The sequence below is a fragment of the Eumetopias jubatus genome, unplaced genomic scaffold, assembly GCF_037043125.1.
Source record: "Eumetopias jubatus isolate StellerSeaLion01/CBP00866 unplaced genomic scaffold, mEumJub1_p1.0 scaffold_8, whole genome shotgun sequence".
Taxonomy (NCBI): domain Eukaryota; kingdom Metazoa; phylum Chordata; class Mammalia; order Carnivora; family Otariidae; genus Eumetopias; species Eumetopias jubatus.
In genome coordinates this window covers 116,830,180-116,854,969 of record NW_028274814.1, presented here as the reverse complement: position 1 = coordinate 116,854,969, position 24,790 = coordinate 116,830,180, and the positions used below count along the sequence as shown (strand labels likewise).

Here is a 24,790-nt window from a genome sequence, read left to right as displayed (position 1 = left end):
CACAATCCTGGTCTAAGAAAATTATTTATATTTTTATTCATTAAGCATTTCTTGTCCCCTGTATGCAAAAGCCCTGGCTAAGTGCTGCCAGGAATAGAAGGATGAATCAGATATGGGTCCTGCCCACAAGGAGCTTTGAGTCTAATGAGAAAATGATAGAAGACATAAAGTAACTACTGTAATCTATTATTCAAAGGGAGAGAATATTTCTTTCAAATGGAAAGTTTGATAAGAGAAGAGGAATTTGAGATGAACCTTGAAAAATAGGAGTAGAATTTTTATATGCAGAGACAGAGAAAAGGATTCAGTAGAAGGGAACATTAGAGACAAAGAGTATGGAGCCAGGGACCACATGGGAAGCATTTAAGGCATTATGCTGAATCAGACTTTGGTCAGAACAAAGGGCCTGTGTTAGGTAGTAGAGAAAAAAATCAGAAAAGTCAGTGGGGATCATGTAGTGGGGGGAATTTAAATTCCAGGGAACAGAATTTGTTTTGGGGTGTGTGTGTGTGTGTGTGTGTGTGTGTGTGTGTGTGTTTGTTTTTTGGTTTTTTTTTTTTTTTTCAGAATTTGTTCTGAGAAGTAATGGGAAGCCATCGAACATTTCTCAACAGAGAATGAAGTACCTTGAGATCCCATGGCATTCCTTGCTGTTAAAGACTTTTAAAATATAACCTATTGCTTTAATTTTTTTCTGTATTATAAGAACTATTATATACCACATAGCTTATTTAAAGACCATCTTCATCGAGACCACAGTTTCTCAACTGCAGCCCTATTGACATTTTGGGTCAGAGAATTCTTTGTTGTAGGGCTGTTCTGTGCATTTGTAGGATATTTAGCAGCATCCCTGGCTTGTAGCCACTAGATGCCAGTAGCACCCCCTTTTCCGTTGTGACAATCAGGAATGTCTCCAGACATTTCCAGATGTCCCCTGGTGGGCAAATTCGCCCCCATTTGAGAACCACTGCTCTAGACGTATGTATTGTATTCCTCTGCTGTTCTCTGATTGTTAGACTCTTAGACTGACAAATCCCTTAGGTGTTAAGTCTATTAATGCTTAGAATTTTGTACTGGACATACATCTGATTTGAAATTAAGGCATTTCATCTTTGTTGGACTAAAAGTGCTGAACTGGGCATCAGGAGACCTGGATTTCTAGTCCTAGCTATGCCACAAAGAGGTTGTGGTTTCGGTGAGACCCTGTGCTCAGTAACCTGATATTTCTTAAAAATGACCAGTGTGACCCCTGATGCTCTTTCTACCTCTTAGCCTGTGTCCTGATTTCAGATGCATCTCAGCCTTTATTCTTTCACATTTTTAGAAAGTTAGCACACATTGAACTAGCACCTATGTTAATCAACAAGACTGAATGACATATTGAATAAGAAAGATGAAATTTTTTTTCCTTTGTGCTTTATTTTACTAAGTAATATAATCCTTTCCCTCTTCTAGATTATTTGAAAAATCTTCTAGAGGACTCTGGAGATTACAGAGACACTCAAGGTAAATAACTTTCATGGTATTAATATGTTGCCGAAGTTCTTATATTACAGCTGGCCATGGGACCCAGCATTGTCTGGAGTGAGGAAGGTTCCTTCTTTGCACAGTCACTCTGTGCCAGTGGTAAATTCACTTTCTCTGGATGACTGTTGCTTTGAAAAGCAGGGATTGAACCAGTTGATCTGCTAGGTGGTTTTAGGCTTTAAAATCAGAGTCCGTGAAGTGATCAAACTATACAAATCAAGGATAAGGTCTAAAATAGCACATTCTGGACTGTTTAATGCTGGACAATTGCCTTACCACCCTTCTACCCCTCACCCCTAGTAGCACTTATAGGAAAACTTCCATTACAATACAAGGGACTCATTGATATTCACAGGTTAATCCAGTGTGTGTGTGTGTGTGTGTGTGTGTGTGTGTGTGTGTCTTACACACACACACACACACACAGAGATTAATTCTGTTCAGGATAGTAGTGTTTCTTTCAGTTTATCCCCTAAGTACCTCTTTCAAATGCTATAGGTATATCACTGGCTCTAATTTGAAGTCCATGTCCACCTCATTAATTTTATGAATTTTTATCACACTTCTTGTGCATACTTTATATTTTCAGATTACAAAATGGAACAAGTTTTTAACCCATTTTATAGAGATTCTTATTTGTTCTCTTAATCATTTTACTTCTACTTCTTTAACATCTTCTATTTGCAAGTGTTTCACCCTTTTTTTTGGGGGGGGGGAGAGCAGGAGTAGGGGGAGGAGCAGAGGGAGAGGGACAAGACGACTCTGCACTGAGCACAGAGCCCAACTCGGGGCTCGATCCTACAACCCCGAGATCATGACTGACCCAAAACCAAGAGTTCGCTCACAAAGTAATGCATGTCATTTCCTAAGGCCTAGTATGCTTCTTTGTGGCATTTCTTCCCTCTTGGGATCAGACTGAGAGAAGGCAGTTAAGCCCTGACCCTCTAAATCATCACTTTTCATAGTTCTGGTTTCCTATCCCAGGGTACCTCTCTCCCAAGGCAGTTCATACTGGAATGGTCCTTAACTTCCAGGTGAAATCCTTTCCTTATCCTTGTAAGCTTCAACAGGATAATCAAAGCTCAGCACAAAGCAAGCCTGACATTCATACTGTTGATAATAATGTCTCCCTTAAAGTCTTTCTTGGGCTCATTTTTTTTTTTTAAAGATTTTATTTATTTATTTGAGAGAGAGACAGTGAGAGAGAGCATGAGAGGGGACAGGGTCAGAGGGGGAAGCAGACTCCCCACTGAGCGGGGAGCCGATGTGGGACTCGATCCTGGGACTCCAGGATCATGACCTGAGCTGAAAGCAGTTGCTTAACCAACTGAGCCACCCAGGTGCCCTCGGGCTCATTTTTTTCCTGAGTCCTGTTTGTCCTTCGCTGTTGCCCTCATCAGACCTCATCGTCCATATTTCTGCCTACCCCAAGTTAACAGAGCTCCTCCAGTGGCTGTTGCTACCAATTCTCCGTCTTGCTATTTGGACTAACCTGGTGTTCCTTCTGTTTCTGTACATTTTAGATGCCCTTGCTGTCGTTATAGAGGTTGCCAACCACGCCAATGACACCATGAAGCAAGGAGTAAGTATCTCGATTTCAGTGGCTGGCATAGTGTTGAACCTGGGGGCCCAGGCCTTCATATGCTACATATTCTCTTTCTATAGGACAACTTTCAGAAGCTCATGCAGATTCAGTACAGCTTAAATGGACACCATGAAATAGTGCAACCTGGACGGGTAAGTGGTTTAGACTGCCTTTTGCAAATTTAATGCAATGCATTTAGACACCTTTTGTAGCTGTTTTGCATTTCAGTTATGAAAATAGGTTATTATTTGTTGTTGTTACTCTCCACTGACCTGATCTGGATCAACTCTAAGTTCATTCTATCCATTCAAAACATTCGTGATTTAAGTCACTGTGACAAAAAGTCCAATTCAATTAGGAGAATGGCAAGGGACCCCACAAAGTATCTGATTAAATAGGATCATTTTATTGTGTAATACTAACTGACCTCACACAACTTTAAAGACAACCTCATTTAAAATCTTTAACGTAAGAGGGGATTATGAGGGGAAGGAGAAAATTGGTGTTTTGGTGCTCCTTATAGAGCACAAAAATGGCCTAGGGAATGAATTCAGGAAAATTACAAAATGCAATTGTCAGGATGTTGGCTGTGCCTCAGGATCAAGTACACGCTCAGTCAATTACATTTCAGACCACATAGTACCCCTGGGACCAATCCTGGATTTATGAAACTCTGCCGGCTTCTCCAACTCCTTAAAAGGTTTAAGAAGAAACCATGACTATAAAAAGTCACATGGAAATTATGTCCACCCAATCCCGCCTCCAAAAAAAATTCTGGAGAAAGAAAGTTGAAAAAAAATTATATGCATATTGTAGTTGTGTAAGGTGGGACTAAACGGGCATTTGTTTGGATGAATCAGGTTTTTCTCAAAGAAGGAACTCTGATGAAGCTGTCTCGGAAAGTCATGCAGCCCCGAGTGTTTTTCCTGGTAAGTGGCATTGTGTGTTTCTGATGAGCCAGAGGAGGGGATAATTGCCTAATAGAAGGAGACATTTGTATATGATAGATAAGCTTACACATTCAGAGAGTTTTAGTGGGATCTTTGGCTGACTGTCTTGCTTACTTGCATTTCAAGTATGGGGAAAAAAGTTCTTTTATAATGCATAGCCAGAAAATTATTTCCTTTTTGAATTCAGTTTATGTCATTCCTGACTTAGGAAAGTTGATTGTAATACTTTAGTGGTATTTAGAATTCAGAAAACATATCTGTTACAGAACTGGGAAAGAAAGCACATTTTCTAGAAATTGCCTTTTTATTAATAATTCTAATGAAACATTCTGGGTGGCCTTGGTTTAAGCAGACATAAGTGTTTTTGTTCAGAGAAATTTTAATAAAAAAGTAATATTTTTCCTTTATTTCAGTGTCTTATCAGTGTCTTGGTAGCTGACATTTGTTGCTTTACTTCATTCTATGAAATATTTCTACTTTCAGTTTAATGATGCCCTGTTGTATACAACACCAGTGCAGTCTGGGATGTATAAACTGAACAATATGCTCTCGTTGGCTGGAATGAAGGTCTGTGGGTCTGTTAGAAGATATTTATTTTCTTAACCCAAATATATTTAGAGAAGAAGCCCTAAGATAATCATCTTTCTCACATCCTTGACTTTTCTCTCTCCCTGTTACCATTTATGTGTTCATTTATTCATTCATTAGTCATTTGTTCACTCATACATTTGTTTAATCATGAGGTATTTATTGAGAACTATAAACAAAACATGGTAATAGATTTGGTAAAAAAAAAAAATACAAAGATGGATTGAATCATGATTGTTTTTGTTTCTGCCTTACCCAGTCTCCCTCCCTCCGCCCAGGAGCTTAGCAACTAGTTGGGAAGATAATAGACAGTAATAAATATCACTGTGAAGTTTCAGTTAACGTTTTGGGGAGTTCTGGGGCGCCTGGGTGGCTTAGTTGGTTAAGCATCCGACTCTTGGTTTCAGCTTGGATCATGATCTCAGGGTGGTGAGATTGAGCCCAGAGTCGGGCTCCACACTCAGTGCGGAGTCTGCTTGAGATTTTCTCTCCCTCTCTGCCCCTACCACCCCCTCCTTAAATAAATAAATAAATAAAATCTTTTTAAAAAGAAAAATTGGGGGGAGTTCAGAAAATAAGGACTGTGCAGCTTTCGGTGGGACCTGGTGGAGGAGACAGGGAGAATTGAGGAAGTCTTTGGAGGAAGAGCCACGAGCCTTAAAGAATAGGTCACATCTAGCCACACTGAGATGCGGGGAAGGCATTCCAGGTAGAGGGACTAGTGTGAGCAGAGGCCTGAATGTGGGAAAGTTGGGCCTGTGTGTATATAGGCATTTAACTCTGGCACACAAGAGCACATGAGGGAGAGTCATGGTACATAAAGTAGAGGATGGAGGTTGGTGATGGCTGACAGCAGCCAGGGCATTGAGCAGTTTTAGCTACGCTGCAGCGATGAGATTTGCAATAGGCTAAATTTGCTCAAACTGTTTTACTTTCTTTAAGGTCAGAAAACCCACCCAAGAAGCATATCAGAATGAACTAAAGATTGAAAGTGTAGAACGTTCCTTTATCCTCTCAGCCAGGTAAATTTCTAAAATCTGTGTGTGTGAACATTTGCCAGTATTACTGGGTCATACATCTCCAGCATTTTTTACATTTAGGTTAACTACTACTTTGTTTTTTCCTTCTTTTCAGTCCTAAAACCATGGAGTTTATTCTTGGCTTACCATGTAGGTAAAATATCTGATTGGTGATCCAATAATGTGTTTGAAGCACAAAAATAAAAATGTTCCTGTGAAGAGAATAATAATGCTGAAAAGTGCCATGCTGATCTTTTTTTTTTTTTTTAGTGAATACTTCAAACTTTTACAATAGTACCTAATGTTTTTAAAGACACCTAGTGCTTTATAATTCACTAGGAAGTTTTCACGTAACACTGAAAGGTCATAACAAACCTGCGAGGTACGTGTCATCTCACTAAAAATGAGGAAGACTAAGAAAAAGTGAATTGCTGTCTTCATGATACATAGCTGGCAAAATCAGAATACAAATAGAAATTTTTTACTTTTAAATCTGTTGTTATTTATGATACCACATTGCCTCAAAATGGAACCTGCAGTGACTTACTATGTGTACATCAAAACATATTGCCATTATTTAAATCAAGTGCCAAGGAAACCAGAAGCTGTATGACTCATACGTGTACATTACTGAGTTACTGGCCAAGTGGCAGAAGTTAATGTTTGGCAGGATTTGGCTGGTGTTGGGAGAACCAACAGCCACAGCATGTTCCACTGCAGGATCTGGATAGCAAGTCTCAGCAGCTCTCAAACCTAACCTTTAATGTAATAAAAATAGTAGCAAACACTTATGTAGCATTTACTTTGTGCCAGGCACTATCTGAAGCACTTTCATTCATTAAATCTTCATAACAACCTACTAAGGTGAGTTTACTAATTTTATACCCATTTTATGGTGAAAAAAGCCACCCAACTATTAAGTGTCAGGGCCAGGATTTGAACTCAGGCAGCCTGCTTCCCGCTGTGTCCGTACCAATAAAATCAACTGGAATTCTTAGTAGCAGCTGGAGTCCTAACTGGAGCCATTTATTACCTGGCATCAGGCACAATGCTGAACTTGTCATTATTTTCTCTTTTAATTTCCATGATAATTAGGAGGGTAGGTGTTGTCTTGACCTTCCAAATGAGAAAAATACAGGCTCAGAAAGGTTAAATAACACATCTAAGATTATACAACTACTAGGCAGTGGAGCCCAAATTTTAACCTAGGTATATCTCAGTGGAAGTCATGCTTTCAACCATTATAATATTGCCTATGTCCATTGATGTCAAGGACTCAGACCAAATGTCTGACTTCCCATAATCAGGACAAAAGCAGCCCCCTGGGTCATTGTTATTCTTCTGAAATGGAATGGCCACTGTGCCTGATACCAGATCTGGGGATGAGAAAAGACAAATAGGCTTTGTTCAAGGTTTGTCAAAAGCCAACTACCAGCCAAAGCAAGCAGGGTCTGGGGGATACCGGGTACCTGAAGCATCCTACAGATTAATATTTGGAGAGTGATGGTAAACTCTTGGTCACCTGGAACTGAGACCCTTTTTTGTTTGTTTTGTTTGAGTTTGCAGTGTCTGGGGGGTAGCTGAAGCATCCTACAGATTAATATTTGGAGAGTGATGGTAAACTCTTGGTCACCTGGAACTGAGACCCTTTTTTGTTTGTTTTGTTTGAGTTTGCAGTGTCTGGGGGGTACCTGAAGCATCCTACAGATTAATATTTGGAGAGTGATGGTAAACTCTTGGTCACCTGGAACTGAGACCCTTTTTTGTTTGTTTGAGTTTGAACAAAAGTGCAAGGAATATCAAGTCTTTATGCAGCAGGCTCCTAGCAAATACTTAAGCTTGGTTCTTAAAATCAAGAAAGTGACTTTCAAATATCCAGAGAGAAAGTACCTACAGGAAAGTCAGGTTTTCGGTTGCACTTAAATATCCTAACTAAAAATATGCTTTGGTAAAAACAATTACATTTTATTAAAAACTAAATAATTACGAAATGATGGTAAGTCCTTTTCTCTTTGGTTGCCATTCAGGTAAATATGTGGATGTCCAGATTGGCCTCTTAGACCTTAGTAAGGTCTTTGGAATTTTATGTGTGATAGGAAACCATCTGAGGGTCTTAAACTAAGAATTGGTATGATCTCATGTATATTTTTAAAAGAGGACACTGGCTTCTTTGTAGAAGGTAGACCATCAGAGACTAGTTTGGAAGTTGGGAGACCAGGTAGGAGGCTAGATGATGCTCTCTTGGACTAAAATGGTAAGAAATGGTCAGAGTCACGTAGAGTTAATAGGATTATGATGGATTGAACGTGGGTTCCGCAGGAAGAACAAGAAAACCGGAAAGTTCTTGATTAAGGGAGAGTAAATTTCCAAGGGAGGATTAAGGTGGCCTGGGGGAAGGGAACTGTTGCATGCTGAATGCCTCCCCCCAACCACAGCGAGTGGGTACGGTATAACCTGTAGGAAGGAGATGAGAAGGCCTCCTGTGATCTGGGTCCTGTCTACCTCACCAGCCTGATTTCCGTCCATTTGCCCTGTCCCCCACCCCTCCAGAGCATGGCATATCCTGCCAGCATGGATCTGCTTATTCTCCATGCATGCCAGCCTACCTCACATCCTTCTGCCTTTTGCACAGGCAGCTGCCTCTGCCTGGAATTCATCCCTTCGTTCAGTAAGTAATGTGGATCCTCTGCCCTAGGCCAGGCATGTGCCAGGCATCAGGATAACATGGAGAATTAAGAGGGCCCTTCCTTCCCTGACCTTGCAGTCTGTTAGGGAAGACATACGCTTAGCAACATGTCAACACAATCAATTATTATTGTGATTAAGGAGTACACAGGAAAACTACCCGGTGCTATGAGGCTGTAAAACAAGGAGGCTTGAACTACCTTTGGTGGAGAAAGGGCAGTCAGAGATAGCTTCCTGAAAGACCTGCTGTGTCCGTTGAGTTATAAAAGATAAATAAGATTTGGATAGCAAGACAAAGAGGAAAGGAAGGGGCTGCTGGTCATTGGGAATAATGTGTACAAAGGCCCTGAGGTGGAAAGGGCATAGCAGATTAGAAGAACTGAAAGACCAGAATGGCATGAACATAGAGAATGAGAGGGAAGAGGGAAGAGAGCCAAGGTAAGCCTGGAGGGACAGGGGAAAGCTGAGGCAGAACTTGTGGATTTTGGTCTTGAGCCAAAGAACCACAGGAAACCACTGAAAGGTTTGTACCTGGGAATGATGTGATCAGATTGGCCTTTTTAAAAGTTGGTTGGTAGGTGGAAAATGGTTTGGGAGGGGAGGTAAAGGAGATGATTAATTGGACAGGGGTTGAAAGCCAGAGGCATTAAGAGCGAGTCTCGGGGCGCCTGGGTGGCTCAGTTGGTTAAGCGACTGCCTTCGGCTCGGGTCATGATCCTGGAGTCCCGGGATTGAGTCCCGCATCGGGCTCCCTGCTCAGCGGGGAGCCTGCTTCTCCCTCTGACCCTCCTCCCTCTCATGTACTCTCTCTCTCTCTCATTCTCGCTCTCTCAAATAAATAAATCTTAAAAAAAAAAAAAAAGAGCGAGTCTCTGGCTCTTAGCCTGTGCCGGGTAGTGGTGCCATTCCCTGTGATAGGGAATGCCGGGAGAGGAGCAGCGTTGGGCGAAGAATCAGGAATTTAGTTTCAGATGTGCGTATCGAACATGAGGTGCCTATCAGTCATGGAGCCATCAGGGCACCTGGGTGGCTCAGTCGGTTGAGCGTCCAGCTCTTGATTTCAGCCCAGGTCTTGATCTAAGGGTCATGAGTTCAAGCCCTTAGTTGGGCTCCAGACTGGGCATGAAGCCTACTTTAAAAAAAAAAAATGGAGCCATCAGTGAGGCAGTGCCTGTAAGGATCTAGAGGTAAGAAGGGAGCTCAGACTTGGCATATATTTGGGAGTCATCAGTTTAGAGAAAATAACCAAAGCTAGGAGGCTGAATGCAGGTGCACAGAGACTGTTGAACTCCTCAGTTCTTCCAGTCCTAACATACTCATCCCCTCTGCAGAGCTTTCCCTGCTACCTAAATAAGGTAATTTACTGCTTCTCTGTTCCTCATTTACCTTACCTTTATTGTATCATGCAGTAATTACTTGTTTTTGTGTCTCACCTCAATTAGATAGAGCCCTTACAAGTGGTATGTTTTTATGTGAGATTCGTGACTGAGTACCTGGCCTTCGGTTGGCTCCCACTAAATGCAACTCAGATGAATTGAAATGAAGTGATGTGGCCTTTAGACCTCAGAATAGCATTCCACAGTTACACAAGGAGTAAACAGTGTGTCAAGATCTAACATACCAGAAACCCTTTCTATTGGAGGTTTTTTGGAATGCATCCCCATCAATGGGAGAATGGTGCTTATTTAATACAAATTTGCTCTCTGGGTAATGTACACATTCCATAAAGAAAAGAATACTTGGTTTAACTGCATTTTAAGTGAGTTTAACTGAGGAAGGTGCTGATTCTTCTGCTAACTGTGTTACAAAAGAAGACCTAGAATGTCTCCACTCAATACTGCAGGCAAATGTGTGTGGTCTATGAGAAATGTGTTATCAAGAGCTGGTAAACATTGTTTTGGCAGATCCCCACACAAGAGAGAGCCAGGAATGATTAGATGAAAGAACAGCATATGTGACATGATTTGCACAGTCAAATCACATTCCACATGCTCCCAGGGCTCCAGAAAAATAAGACGGCAATTCTCAAATTAACCATCTGCCTCTCTGCTTTCTTTTACCTCTTCCACTGAAAAGAGAGGAAGGGGAGAGAAAGGGAGGGACAGAATTATTTTGTGAATGTTTACTTGGAAGCTTAAGCATATATTCTCATAGCGTAATTCAGAGAAGAGAGATGAATGACACACGGTGGTGAAGGGTTCAATCTTTAGCCACATTTGGGTCTGATACCAAGTCATGTAGGCTGTTGTCTAAAGCAAATTGTCTAACATTTCAAATCCTCAGATTGCTTATCTGTAAATGGTGCTGGTTGGTGATGGTATTGGGGAAAGGAGCTGTAAGATCCAGTATGTATTCCGTGGGGTAGCTCTGAGGATGAGATGTGATGACATTTGCAAAGCATTTAGCACAGTTGGCTGACGTGTAGTAACTTGAATAAATGGCAGCTAGTTGGGACAGTAATGGTAGAGTGTTTGGCTTAGAGAAATAAGAGCTGTTCTATTTGATTTTTAAGATTCTGCCACAATAATTTTTTTCAAAGTATTTCAAAACTTAAGATTAAGATTGCTGCCATATAATTTTTTTTTTACTTAAGATTCTGCCACAATAATTTTTTTTCTCAAGTATTTCAAAACATCACAGATATCAGGTCATTTTACTCCGACATATTTTCAGATGCCTTTCTAAAACAAATAGACATTTCCTTACATAATCATATTCCATTATGATAGATTTTATTTTATTATGAGAGATTATTAAATTCTGTCTACACACACACACACACACACACACAACCTAAAATGTGCCTCTCACTCTTGAGTATTCAAAACTGAATGTGCTGATGATACCAGCAATGATTTGGAGTCACCAGAGTTTTTTTGGGAGGAGGTGTGGTTACAATAAAGCAGAACAAGAATGCCTTTTTCTGAGCAGGCTTTCCCCCTATTTGGCCCATCTCTGTCTGTATTTGAACCCTGTAGCTCCTTATGACCTGAGGGTAGGAACAGAAAGCAGGATGGGCTGAGTAGGTAGGGGATTTCCCTTGTTACCCACTCCCTAAACATCTGTCTGTGGTACCAAATATACGTTTCCTTTACTCCAGTGCCCTTTCTAGAAATTTTTAGTAATATTTAGTAACCTAAAAAGAATTAGTATTCCATGTTGTAAATTTGGATTTGAAACTTGATTCCTTGGAATATTTTTTAAATTCTACGATTATATCTCAGGAAACTCCCTGGTTATGTAAATAACCATAATTATTAATTGACTAGCTCTTAAACCAAGCAAAAAAACTTCCACATTTAAGAGACTTCAAAAGTATAAAGCAATACTTTGGGGAAGAAAAAAACCATTGTATTTGCTAAAATGCCATGTGTTCTTTAATGCCTGCTCTGATTATTTGTGCTTAAGAACCTCAGAGCTCCTGCCTGTGACTAGCATTGTTGGGGAAGGTGGTGGCATCTGTTGCCATGGCAGGAGGAAGAGAAGGAAGAAAAAGGCAAAGAATAAAAGCTGACATCTGGTTGATGGAACCTTCTTTTGCCCCCAACAGTTCTGCCACAGAAAGGGATGAATGGCTAGAAGCGATTTCCAGGTCAATAGAAGAGTATGCCAAAAAAAGAATCACATTCTGTCCTAGTAGGAGTCTTGATGAGGTATTGTCTTTTCCTTCTTGTTTTTTTTTTCTCAGTGCATTTCAAACAGTTTTTACCCTAAAGAACTTTTCCCAGGGGTTTAAAAAAGCAACATGTGTTTCACAGAAAGATCCATGTGTGGGTATAATTTCAGAGCTAAATATCCTATTAATGTCTAACTGCAAGTCTGTGATAACATACAGCATATTCATATTTTTTCTGGTTGTAAAACTTCATTGTAAAAAATTGGGGAAATACAACATAATTTAAGGAAGAAACTAATAAGCTGTCATGGCACTACCCCAGGTATCTTTTTAAGTTAATTTTGCAGCAAAGGATTATTAGGATACTGCTAATCTTAATATCCTGAGAACCTGACAACTATAATAGCCCATCATTCATCCCATGTCCTTAATGACACCATCAGCATTGTGAGCCGCCATTGCCCCAAGGGAAAAAAAGGCTAAATTCTGTAGCACTCCATGTACATGGAAGTAATGAAAAGTTGTTCTTCCACAGGCTGACTCAGAAAATAAAGAGGAAGTTAGTCCTCTTGGATCAAAGGCTCCCATCTGGATCCCTGACACCAGAGCCACAATGTGTATGATCTGCACAAGTGAATTTACTCTCACCTGGAGAAGACACCACTGCCGGGCCTGTGGGAAGGTTGGAGAAGTTCACACCCATCTCCATTGTGATTGTTAGCTCCAGGCTGTACATAGTGAGGAAGCATCTTTCCTCCCGTAAATCACAGCAGGGGGAAGGAAGATACCCAATCATGGATGATATTTTCTCTAAATATTTAGGCATAGGGCGTCTTACCCCTACCTACCAAGGTTATTGTAGAATGTCAATAATAGATGATTTTCATGAAAAAAAATTCACAATTAACTAGACTCCCACATTTACTGATAATAATTTAAACTACCCTTATCTAGATACTAAGAATTTAATAGAAGTACTTTCAGTGTTGAAATTATCGCCAGTGAGGTGTCTACTAAGCCTTCGTGACCTCGTTAGTTAAATGAGCATGGTAACATTGATGTCAGAGAGTTACCAGGAAGATTAAACAGGGCCTCTTTAGGGAGCATTTAGTAGAGGGCCAGACACTTCGTAGAGTCACAGTAGATCTGGTCGTGGTTACCTAGCAATGATGACGGGCAACGTCGGTGATGATAAATACAGCTAACAGAGGACTTTGTGCATGCCACGCATTGTTCTAAACATTTTGTACACGTTAATGCTGTTAGTATTCTATTTTATGGAGTTAGCACTCGGTCATAGTGTGTGGCCTCTGCATCTTCCAGGTGGTGATATGTGGAGTTCACCATAGGCCTGACCTCCACAGAGGTGTTAAGAGTCAGTGACTGAGAAAAGGTATTGAAACACTCTAGGTAGATAGCATTATCTGTTGTAGCATAGTCGATGGTTTGATGCTAAGGTTATTCTAAATAAAATAATTCCAATGTGTTTTCAGATTGTATGCCAAGCTTGTTCATCAAATAAATATGGTTTAGATTACCTGAAAAATCAACCAGCAAGAGTATGTGAACACTGTTTCCAAGAACTGCAGAAACTAGGTAATATATAAGTAAAGATTTAACAAATTCCTTTATTCCCAGATGCTTTCAAACACCCTTCCAAAAGAATCATCGTAGGTGCATTAGCAACATGACTGGTGATACTCATCTCAAAATATTAAGAATTTTGCTTTCGTAATTTAATTAAGCTTTCTTAACTCGTAGGATACTAATTGTAGAAATGTAATTACAGGGTGAAATGCTTTAAAACAGTTACAAGGGAAATTTAACTTTCAAGTAATTTTGAAGTTTCTAGTTTCACAACTGTGCTCTTTACGGATCATTTTTATCTATCTGTGGATAGATCTGTCTCTATGGACATATACTGGGTGACCCTTTGTTAGCCCATTTCTAATCACATGGACTGATTGGTGAGGTTTTATGGTATATCTAAATGTTCAGCTTTTTACCAAATACAAAATGATAAATCATATCTGCCTGCTCATTATTTGCAGGTATCCATCCCCACAGTTAAGATGAATGCAGCTAGCAGGACTGCTCAGGTCTATATTTTGGGAAGAGAGTTTTAGTTAAATTCCTGAAACCTATATATAGGATCTAAATTTCAAAAAGGTTGTTCTTCATTTCCATGAAGAATAGCTTTCCATCAGCAAATGAGAATGTCTCAGTGAATCAAGCTGGATGGCATGCTATTTCAGAATCCACATATTTACAGAGTAATAGTAACTGTACATACAATTGTCCAAGAAGACACATTTATCTAATCCTTCACTGGCCTTTTTGTTCCTCCCTTTGTTCTGTGGGTGTATCATGTAGGTTGTAAATATTCAACATTCATTTTTTAAAATCCTCTTCCCTAATCACCCATACCCGTTTTCGTCAGTAAATCTTGACTAATTTATCTTTGAAGACCTTTCTCTTGATTTCTTCATCTCAGCCCTATCTTTCATCTTGGACCACTGTCATAGCTTCCCAGCAGGTTTTCTGCTGCAAATCCTTCCTCCTTTCTACTGCCAGATTTTTTTCTTCTAAATTCAGTCTGCTTCTGTCATTTCCCAGCCTAAAAGACCTTTGGTTTCCCACGGCTTAAACAACAGTCCACATTCCTTAGAACCAGCCTTTTTCCCTCAACCTTATTATTCTCCAAATAGATGATCTAATTTCATACCTCTGCTTTTGCTTATGCTGACTTCTCTTCGTGGAGTGTTCACCCTCCTCTTTTTGACTTGGCAAACTCCTGTTATACCTAATGGCCAACTCAAATATCTTACTCTCTCCCCACCTTTCCCCGAACCTCTGCACTCAAAATTAATGGTTTCCTGATCTTGTCTTAGAGTCCCTTTTCTAATACTTGGTTCATTATAATATTCCTATTTGGTCATATATCTAGGTACTAAGTGATGCTGTTGGTGGGTTTTTTTAAGTCAGGAGGGAAGTTTATATAATTTATTTAAAATTGGTAGTACATTAACGTGTTTCATTAATCCAAAGGCACAAAAGGGTCCTCCTTTCTCATGGTTTACAACTGAAAAAGCATAAAATCATAGACTGTGGAAAGTCTTCCTCCCACTCAGCTTCCGGCCATCCGTTTTTTTTCCCCCGGAGGTCTCTGTGTCATCAGTTCCTCAAGTATCCCTTCCATAGATATTTTATGCAGCAGTGTTTGTTGATCTGAATTAAATTGAATTGCAAAATGCTACCACTGGCTACATAAATGCACCTGATTTGTTTTAGATCACCAGCATTCTCCTAAGATTGGATCTCCTGGAAATCACAAATCGCCTTCAAGTGCCTTATCATCAGTCTTACATAGTATTCCATCAGGGAGGAAACAGAAAAAAATTCCAGCTGCTCTCAAAGAAGTAAGTGTTTCCATTAAACTTGCAACCTGATATAAGCTGAATTATTCATATCCATTTAATACACAGTTTTTCTTCCATAAAGAAAGAGGTCATTTCCCACTACTATTAAGACATGCATTTTAATACTGGTGCTGGATGTGGCTGATGCCTCACTCTCTTCCTTGGTCTCCCATATGACCTAAGTCATTCAGAAAATGGCTGTTGAAAGGTTTGGAGAATTTTATAGCAATGGTAGCAAGTAAAGATAATTTAGATAGGGCGCCTGGGTGGCTCAGTTGGTTAAGCGACTGCCTTCAGCTCAGGTCATGATCCTGGAGTCCTGGGATCGAGTCCCACATCGGGCTCCCTGCTCAGCAGTGAGTCTGCTTCTCCCTCTGACCCTCTTCCCTCTCATGCTATCTCTCATTCTCTCTCTCTCAAATAAATAAATAAGATCTTTAAAAAAAAAAAGATAATTTAGATATATGGGGATTTTTGTTTTAAAAGATTTTTATTTGTCAGAGAGAGAGGGAGAGAGATTGAGAGCACAAGCAGGGGGGCGGCAGGCAGAGGGAGAAGCAGGCTCCCCGCTGAGCAGGGAGCCCAATGTGGGACTGGATCCCAGGACCCTGGGGTCATGACCTGAGCCAAAGGCAGATGCTTAACAACTGAGCCACCCGGGTGCCCCGACACATGTGAATTTTTTAAAAATTACTTTGAGGAGACCCCATGCCAGAGGGAAGAAGTCTACAGAATATTTCGGGTACTTTATTATCATTTACTAATCTGCAGTGTTTGTTATTTGTAAGTATTGGTTGGCTATAGACAGCTGCACTGATAGTAAATTGTCTTTCCTTTCAACTTACAAGAAAAATTTAAAAAGTTAGGATAGTCTGCACAGTTAGAACTGCCAGGGCTTAGTCCATAGGCATCACCAGTACCCTATCCCATCTCTTCAAATTCAAGTGTTCAGTCATCCAGTGTCAGGTAACACATAGCACTGCCTATCTGGGCCACCTTCATTTTTTTTTTTTAATAAAAAAAATATATTTTATTTATTTATTTGTCACACAGAGAGAAGATGGAGAGAGCACGCACAGGCAGGGGAGAAACAGGCTCCCCGCTGAGCAAGGAGCCCCATGTGCGGCTCGATCCCAGGACCCTGGGATCATGACCTGAGCCAAAGGCAGACGCTTAACGACTGAGCCACTCAGGCGCTGCCCCTGGGCCACCTCCATTTTTATTAGTTTATTAATTATTTCCACCTGTGACCAGTTTTGTGGCCAGCAGAGTAGAGTTTTAAATGTTCTTACTTGGTTACTCTGGAGGTGTTCTACCGTGAAAAGTGGAGGCAAACAACTCCAAAAATTTGACCAAGATCGTGTTCTTTATGTAAAGTTGACTGTATTCCATCATGGTAGTTAAAACACTAAGAAATGATTCATAGCCAGCCTCATGAAATATTAAGGAGAGGACTTACAGTCCTAATTGCCAGGTTTCTTAAAGTGGTGAAGCCACTTTAGTACTCTGAACTGTCTCTTCCATCACTCAGTTCCTGAATCTAAAGTGACTTTCAGAGCTTTTCTTAACCAATGGAAGTCGTTTTCAGTTTTCTATAATTGTTCGCCTTTCCATGCTAATGTCATAGTTTATAAATATAATTCTTAAATTTGTTCTCCTCGTCAGTCTAAACTCCACAGTGCTAGTTTTACAAAACTATTTCTAGTCTAGACTAGACCCAGCCTGACTCCAGTTGCATTTTGTACATGTTTTACCCAACCACACAAACAGACCTTCCACTGCAGCCATTCCTTCCTTTACTCCACTGGCTCTCAAAGTGTCCTCCAAAGCAGCACATCAGCATCACCTGAGAACTTACCAGAAATGGAAATTCTTAGGCCCCACCCAAGGTCTACAGAATCAGAAACTTTAACAAGCATTCTCTGTGATTCAGATGTATACTAAATTTTGAGAACCACTGCTTTCTCCTTTGCAGACTGGGAAAAATAATTTATCTGGTTACGTGCCATAAAAGTAAAAGTTTTCTACTTGGGAAGCTGTGTTTTTTGTCTTTTTATTTGTAATCGAAGTGAATTCACATATAATTAACAATTTAAAGGACACAGTTCAGGGCTGCCCAACCAGCTCTGTGGGTGGAGCATGTGACTCTTGATCTCGGGGTCCTAAGTTCAAGCCCCACCTTGGATGTGGAGTTTTCTTTTAAAAATATATATACAAGGGCGCTTGGGTGGCTGAGTTGGTTAAGCGTCTACCTTCGGTTCAGGTCATGATCTCAGGGTCCTGGGATCAAGCCCAGCATTGAGTGTGGAGTCTCCTTCTCCCTTCCCTCGGTCCCTCCCCTCTCCCACTTGTGCACTCTCTCTCTATAAATAAATAAAATCTTTAAAAAGATGAAAGGAATCATATAATACATGACCTTTTGTCTGGCTATTTTCACTTCTCATAGTATTTTAGAGATTCACCTAAGTTATAGCATGTATCGGTACTTTGTTTCTTTTTATATGTGAATAATACTCCATTGTATGTATATACCACAATTTCTCCATTCATCTGTTGATGGACATCTGAGATATTTCTGCCTTTGAGTTATTATGAATAGCAGTGCTATAAACATTGTGTGGACATATTGCCATGTGGACATTTGTCTTAATAATATACCTAGGAGTGTAATTGCCTGGTCATATGGTAATTTGTTTAACTTTTTTTTTTTAAGATTTTATTTATTTATTTGACATAGAGAGAGAGAGAACAAGTAGGCAGAGAGGCAGGCAGAGGGAGAGGGAGAAGCAGGCTCCCCGCTGAGCGGGCTGCCTGATGCGGGACTCGATCCCAGGACCCTGGGATCATGACCTGAGCCGAAGGCAGACGCTTAACCGGCTGAGCCACGCAGGCGCCCTATGTTTAACTTTTTGAGGAATTGGGAAGTTGTGTTTTTATTCCAGTAATGTTCAATACATTTTTAGAAACTCCTCGTTTTTAGAATTCCATTCAGAGCCTCAGTACCCTCAGTAATGGCACTCTGTGTCTCTTGCGTTAGACTTGATTTATATTTTAAATAATCAGATCACTAGAAGGAAAGTTTTGTGACTCATGTGATTAAGTTGCTTAAGACCAATTTTATCTTTAAGAGGGTAATAGGGGCACCTGCGTGGCTCAGGTTATGATCCCAGGGTCCTGGGATCGAGCCCCATGTCGGGCTCCCTGCTCAGTGGGGAGCCTGCTTCTCACTTTCCCTATGCCTGCTGCTCTCTCTCTCCGTCAAATAAATAAATAAAATCTTAAAAAAAAAAAAAGGATAATAGAGGACAGGGGCACCAGGTGACTCAGTCAGTTTAAGCATCCAACTCAATTTCAGCTCAGATCATGATATCCAGGTCATGGGATCAAGCCCCGTGTCTGGCTCTGCACTGAGATTCTCTCTTCCTTTCCCTGCTCTCTTCCCCCTGCTCATGCTTTCTATAAATAAGTCAGTAAATAAAATCTTTTCGAAAGTACGATAATAGAGGACCATGCATGACTATCCAGTATTGTGACTGTATTCTTTTACAGTTTATCAACTAATTTAAGAATATTCCAAAAGCGCATACAAAATATTTTGATCAATGATAATAACATGTAACATAAGTACATAGTGGTATCCCAATGTAACTACATTTTAAGCAAAATCTCATTTGAATGTAAACATTCTAATATTTAAAAAATCACCTGGCTGTCTTCTATAAGGGTGTCACTTCTTTATATAAATTTACTTGCACTTAACAGATATTTCCCATTTAACATTAGATGTTAAATTTTCTACTAGACAATAATGTATCATCCTTCTCATAAAATTTGTAAGAAATTAATACAATTAATACATGATTAAAGGTAGACTTTTAAAATTCATAGAATCTACTTCTTTTTGTGTTGCCACATAACGAATTACCACAAACTTAGAGGCTTAAAACAACATACATTTATTATCTCAGGAGTCCAAGCACAGCTTAGCTGGGATCTCTGCAGGACTGCAGTCAAGGCGTTGGCCAATGTTGAGTTCTCATCACAAGGCTAACTAGGGAGGGGTCTACTTACAAGCTCACTCAGGTTAGCAGAATTCATTTCCATGCCACACAAGCCTCCCAAGACAACTACTTCAAAGCCAGCATGGGAGAAAGTCACATCTACTAGCAATATGGAGTTTTACAGAACGTAACATAATCATGGGAGTGACATGCCATCATCTTCCCCATATTCTATTGGTTAAGAGCAAGTCTCCCTACACACAAGGGGGAGGAGACTGTACAGTAGTGTGATTATCAGAGGCAAGGATCATGGGGAACCACCTTAAAACCCTGTTCACAATTCTAGGGGTGTCTGGGTGGGTCAGTTGGTTGAGCAGCTGACTCTTGATTTTGGCTTAGGTCATGATCTCAGGATCCTGGGATACAGCCCCACATCAGGTTCTCTGCTCAGCAGGGAGTCTTGAGGATTCTCTCTCCCTCTCCCTCTGCCCCACCCCGCCACGTGCATTTGCCCACTCAGCACTCTTTCTCTAAAATAAATAAATCTTTAAAAAAAAAGTCTGTTCATCATTCTAACAACATAATTCCTAAACTTGACTTTTTATTTCTGTTGTTCTAGGTTAAAAAAAGTTTCAACTGCCAGATTATGATCATTGAGAGCTTACTACCATTTTGTCTAGAGATTAAGACATTTTCATCCTTTTATGAAACAAAATAAGCTTCTCTCAGACCAAAATTTGGGGATCAGAAACTAATCCTTAAAATCACCATGAATAATCGAATTTTCCATTTACCTCTCTGTTAATAGTTTTTATAAGTCCAAAAAATGATTTCAGGAACAGAGTTAAAGGTTTAAGTAATTTTCCCTAACATTGCAAAATTCAAAGAACAGTAAACAACATATACAGTCCCAAAAATGAAACTTTCAAAAAGCACTTCTGATCTTTAGAATTATTTTTCTTCTTCTGGCAACCCAGAAAACACAGATGACGCCACAAAGAAATACATACATGCGAGTTCAATTAAACCAGACAGAATGCTAGAATGGCTTTTTTTTTTTTTTTTTGAGAAGTGGTGGGGAAGGGCAGGGAATCTTAAGCAGGCTACACGCCCAGTGCAGAGCCTGATGTGCGGCTTGATCTCACAACCCTGAGATATGACCTGAGCTGAAATCAAGAGTTGGACTTTTAACTGACTGAGCCACTCAGGTGCCCCAATGCTGGAATTGCTTCTAAACGGAAGGGTATTTTATGCCCCCGGTAATGGCAGTATTTGATTTGTCCAGTAGCAGACTTTGAAAATAAACAATTTCATTCTGAAACATTATATCATTATGGTTATTGCTTTCAGCACCAGTGATGAAACGCAATTTTGTTACTTTACCTTTTGTTTCTTTGAAAACCATTGAACTATATATGGGGTTTGCTTATGTAGGTATCAGCAAACACAGAAGATTCTTCGATGAGTGGCTACTTGTACAGATCAAAGGGCAATAAAAAACCTTGGAAACACTTGTGGTTTGTTATAAAAAATAAAGTGCTGTATACATATGCTGCAAGTGAGGTAAGATCTGAAATCTAAAGATAAATGATTGTGGGGTCTGGTTTTATAATGCCAATTGGATGGAAATAATTACATTATCTGTTTAATCTACTTGTTTTGTGTATATTTTTTGTTTTGCTTTGCTTTTGGAGGGGGAGATGTTGCTGTGATTTTTAATGTCAACAGTGTCCTAGAGCTCTTACTCAAAAATGTTAGGAATTTTCCATAATATTAAAATGTAACTTTTTTGGTGTCATGTGACTACTAAGAACTTCACTAAAGGCAAAGGTTCTTACCTTTCTGCGAAGCTCTCTTGGTTGACACTCCCTTGACTATCTCCAGATTGTATTGATCAGGCCTCAAGCTTAGATAAAATAGACTTTTTTTGTGTTATAAACAATGCCTGGCTATTTGCTCTAGTATTACCCTTTTCTCCTATCTGATCACCCTGTGTTCCAGTAACATCTTATAAAAACCACTGCTCTGGGAGCCAAGCTTTTCCTTAGTGGGACTGGGTAAATCACTTATATTTCTGAGCTTGTTTCCTGCATCCATAAAATGAAAGTAATATAATTACCTACCTCACATGGTTGTAGGGAAATATATGATACTCAGTGGACGTGAATACATTGAAAACTGTTTAGCAGTGTCTGACTCATGAGGTAGGTGGGGAGGGGTCAGCTTAATATTGTTGAATAAATGAAAATGAAAAACAATTATTGTTTTATATATGTGTTTATATGAAATTAAATTATAGCTATACAGTTCAAGAGTTTGCAAATCTGAATTTTGTTATCAATTTAAAGTCCCATCTCCCTTTGTATCTTTTTAAATTAGGACGTGGCAGCTTTGGAGAGTCAGCCTTTACTAGGATTTACTGTCACTCAAGTCAAAGATGAGAATTCAGAGTCTAGAGTGTTTCAGTTACTACATAAAAACATGTTATTTTATGTGTTCAAAGCAGATGATGCTCACTCAGCTCAGAAGTAAGTAATTTAGGCATCTTTTTCTTTTATACATGAGTTTCAAGTGGTTACATGATTGATTTTTAAAATAACCTACTTTTGTGTGTGGGGACAATTAAGAATTTAAATCAGAGATCCAAATTAGTTAGATTTCACATATTTTTCAAAGTCTTTAGGACTGTTTTAAGGACAGGCAGGAGGATCTGGAATATTTTCAGGAGACAGAGGGGAAAAGAAAATAGGTAGTCCTGTCCAAAATATTTTGTCTATACATGACCTCTGAGGAAGCAGCATGAAGCTGCTCTGTTGAAAGGAAAGGAAGCTGAGGCATTTGACCTCTCCTTCCATGAGGGTAAGGCTCATCTCTTAAAACATTCCAGGACTTTGGCAATCCAGTGATTCAATTGTGCCTTGGAACAGTGGGACTTTAAACAGCTGCTTGCTAACTTACTTCTTTGGGGAAAGGGTCAAACACATTAAGAGGCTCCCATGCTGTTCCCAATAACTGAGTAGAAGGAAATGGATATCATTTTAGATGGTAAAAGGGTTTTTTAAACAGTTTCTTTAAAATTCCAACAAGAATATTTATTTTGATATCATGGGGTTGTTTAACATAGAAAAGCATCTCTCTCTGAAATTCAGGTCCTTTGTAAACAAAATAGTGCAGTTTACCTTCCACCAGATCTTTCCTGTGATTTTTATTTTGGTCTCACAAGTTACACGTTTTTGTTTCCACTAATAGCTTAGTGCTCATGTTTTCTCAATAGGCTTAAAATGCGCATGCATATAAAAAAGAATGCCTTAAGTAAACAAGGCTTGTCTTTTCTTAAGGCAGTTAGAATTAATGTACCAGAATTATATATGTTCATGGATATTAATCAGGTACAATGTGACAGATAATCTGTAAGATTTTTTTTTCAGTCTATGTTAGGATATCTAGTGCATATGTGTTACTCCAAAAAATTCTTTTTCAAGTGAACTGAAGAATATTTAAAATTATGTCACTTAACTATTTTTTCTGTAAAAACTACCTTGGATAAAAGAGTAATTGTTCTAATATTCTGTTAGGAATTGCATTTCTCATGATTTTTATCTGTATTCATCACCAAACTGATAAAAATTATTTCTTTTGAATATGCATCTTTTGTTTATATCATTAAGTTGACAAAGGTAGAAAAACCTTCAATACAATTGGATGTAGCTGAGTGAAGGAAATCTGCTTATTTGTAATTTAGAATTAATACAGGCTAAATTATAAGTTTCTTTGAAGTCACCAATATGGAGGTGGTTTTACACATTACAGAACATTAAAATGTATTAATTTTAATGGAAATTTTTAGCTTTTTAAAAGACTTTTATTATAACTTATGCCATTTGCATTTAAAGTTTTGAAAATTCTATCCTTGAAATTTGAGCTATATCTGTGGTAGGCTATGTTTACTAATTAAATTGAGTGATTTCAAATGTTCATAGTAAGTTTGGAAGCAATTACAGTACTAGGGAGGTACAAAAAGTGTCTTCTGAATAATTGCAGCTGTGAGTATTGTCAGATAAAACTTAGAGACTAACAAATTTTGGAAAGACTTCTAGAAACTCTGAGACACTTTTTTTTTTTTTTTGGATACACTTCATATTGCATGCAAAATTTTGAGCAACTGAAGTAGATCAGATGTTAGATTCTCTTTCATTGGAAGTATTAGAACAGGTCTGGACTATGGATGCCCAGGGAGTTAAGAGAGAAGGAGACGGAGACAAAGCTCGTGTTCCTGAAAGGAGAAAGGGGGTTGAAATAAAAGCCTTGGCAAATGTAATTCATTTCCCAAACCAATCGTATGGAATCATCAGGACTTCATAGAGCTTTTACATGAAATGGCCCCTTCTTCAAGCCTCATGGACATAAAAGATACACTTTTCAGTCCAAATTTTCGGCCATATTACCAAATAAAGGACAATTCCATATACGCAGAATTCTAATTTGGTATAGGAAACTTCTTAAATATACTGCTAGGTGATTGGATCCACAGACACAGCTGTGATCTATATTGTCTTAACATCTATCGGAGGATTGCATTTTACAAATCTAACAAATTTCTCTTACCAATAGGTGGATAGAAGCATTTCAGGAAGGCACAATATTGTAGCGATATTGGTTTCATCCCTTCTGTGATTCCAAATGGGTGGAATTTCATCAGAATGGAGTAATTGCAGTACAAAAATTTTATATAAATGAACACTGCCAAGATAAATCCAGCCAAAATCTTCATCAAATATTATGAATTATTTTGTTAGGTATAAGGTAATTTTTTTTAATGTTTGTTTTTTTGTGTATATGTTATTTATTAAAATTTTGATGTTTACTTAATGGTCAGAGTTATTTCTGAGATTCACACTGAATTCTAAAGTACCTTTTCTTTAGAAACCAGAAAACTTATCTTAATATTGTATACTGTATTAACTGTTTGTGACACAAGATTTCTCAGTGTTTTGTACTGTTACATTGTAACATTCTTACTTGAGGTAAGTCTTTGTAAATAAAAAACACACATCAAGGAGCAAATTTCCCTGCTGTGTTTGGTTTAGAAATTACTCTAAAACTGCTGATGAAAAAAATGTATGTTTTGAATCAATAAACTTAGATGAATTTTTGTATCTTAATGGAAAAACACACGGCCAACTCCTACCTCAGTAACTGTGAAATGAAATTCCAGTAAATTATCCAGAGTATTTCTGTTGTACCTCTTTTGCCATGAGATAATGTTACATCATCAAGGAATTAGAGCGAAGGCATAGAATGTGAAAATTTTCATTGACCGGAGCTATGAGTAGGAAAGAGGATGGAGGAACACAATTAACTCTATGGTCTTTATATTAAGTCTCATCCTTTTTTTAAAGC

The 24,790-nt window shown here is 39.0% G+C and overlaps 1 protein-coding gene across 2 annotated transcripts in view; it reads left to right on the top strand.

Moving 5' to 3' along the window:
- FGD6 (FYVE, RhoGEF and PH domain containing 6) overlaps positions 1-24,121 on the top strand; it is a 107,748-nt gene extending 83,627 nt beyond the window's left edge. For both annotated transcript variants that reach the window (XM_028105386.2, XM_028105385.2), the window contains exons 9-21: positions 1,456-1,506; positions 3,051-3,109; positions 3,193-3,264; positions 3,973-4,041; positions 4,546-4,629; positions 5,593-5,672; positions 11,905-12,007; positions 12,506-12,652; positions 13,464-13,566; positions 15,262-15,389; positions 20,825-20,953; positions 21,770-21,918; positions 24,002-24,121. In XM_028105386.2, coding sequence (XP_027961187.1) covers positions 1,456-1,506; positions 3,051-3,109; positions 3,193-3,264; positions 3,973-4,041; positions 4,546-4,629; positions 5,593-5,672; positions 11,905-12,007; positions 12,506-12,652; positions 13,464-13,566; positions 15,262-15,389; positions 20,825-20,953; positions 21,770-21,918; positions 24,002-24,038 — 1,211 coding nt within the window. In that variant the 3' untranslated portion in view covers positions 24,039-24,121. The remainder of the gene's footprint in view (positions 1-1,455; positions 1,507-3,050; positions 3,110-3,192; positions 3,265-3,972; positions 4,042-4,545; positions 4,630-5,592; positions 5,673-11,904; positions 12,008-12,505; positions 12,653-13,463; positions 13,567-15,261; positions 15,390-20,824; positions 20,954-21,769; positions 21,919-24,001) is intronic.
- Positions 24,122-24,790: the final 669 nt, after the last annotated feature.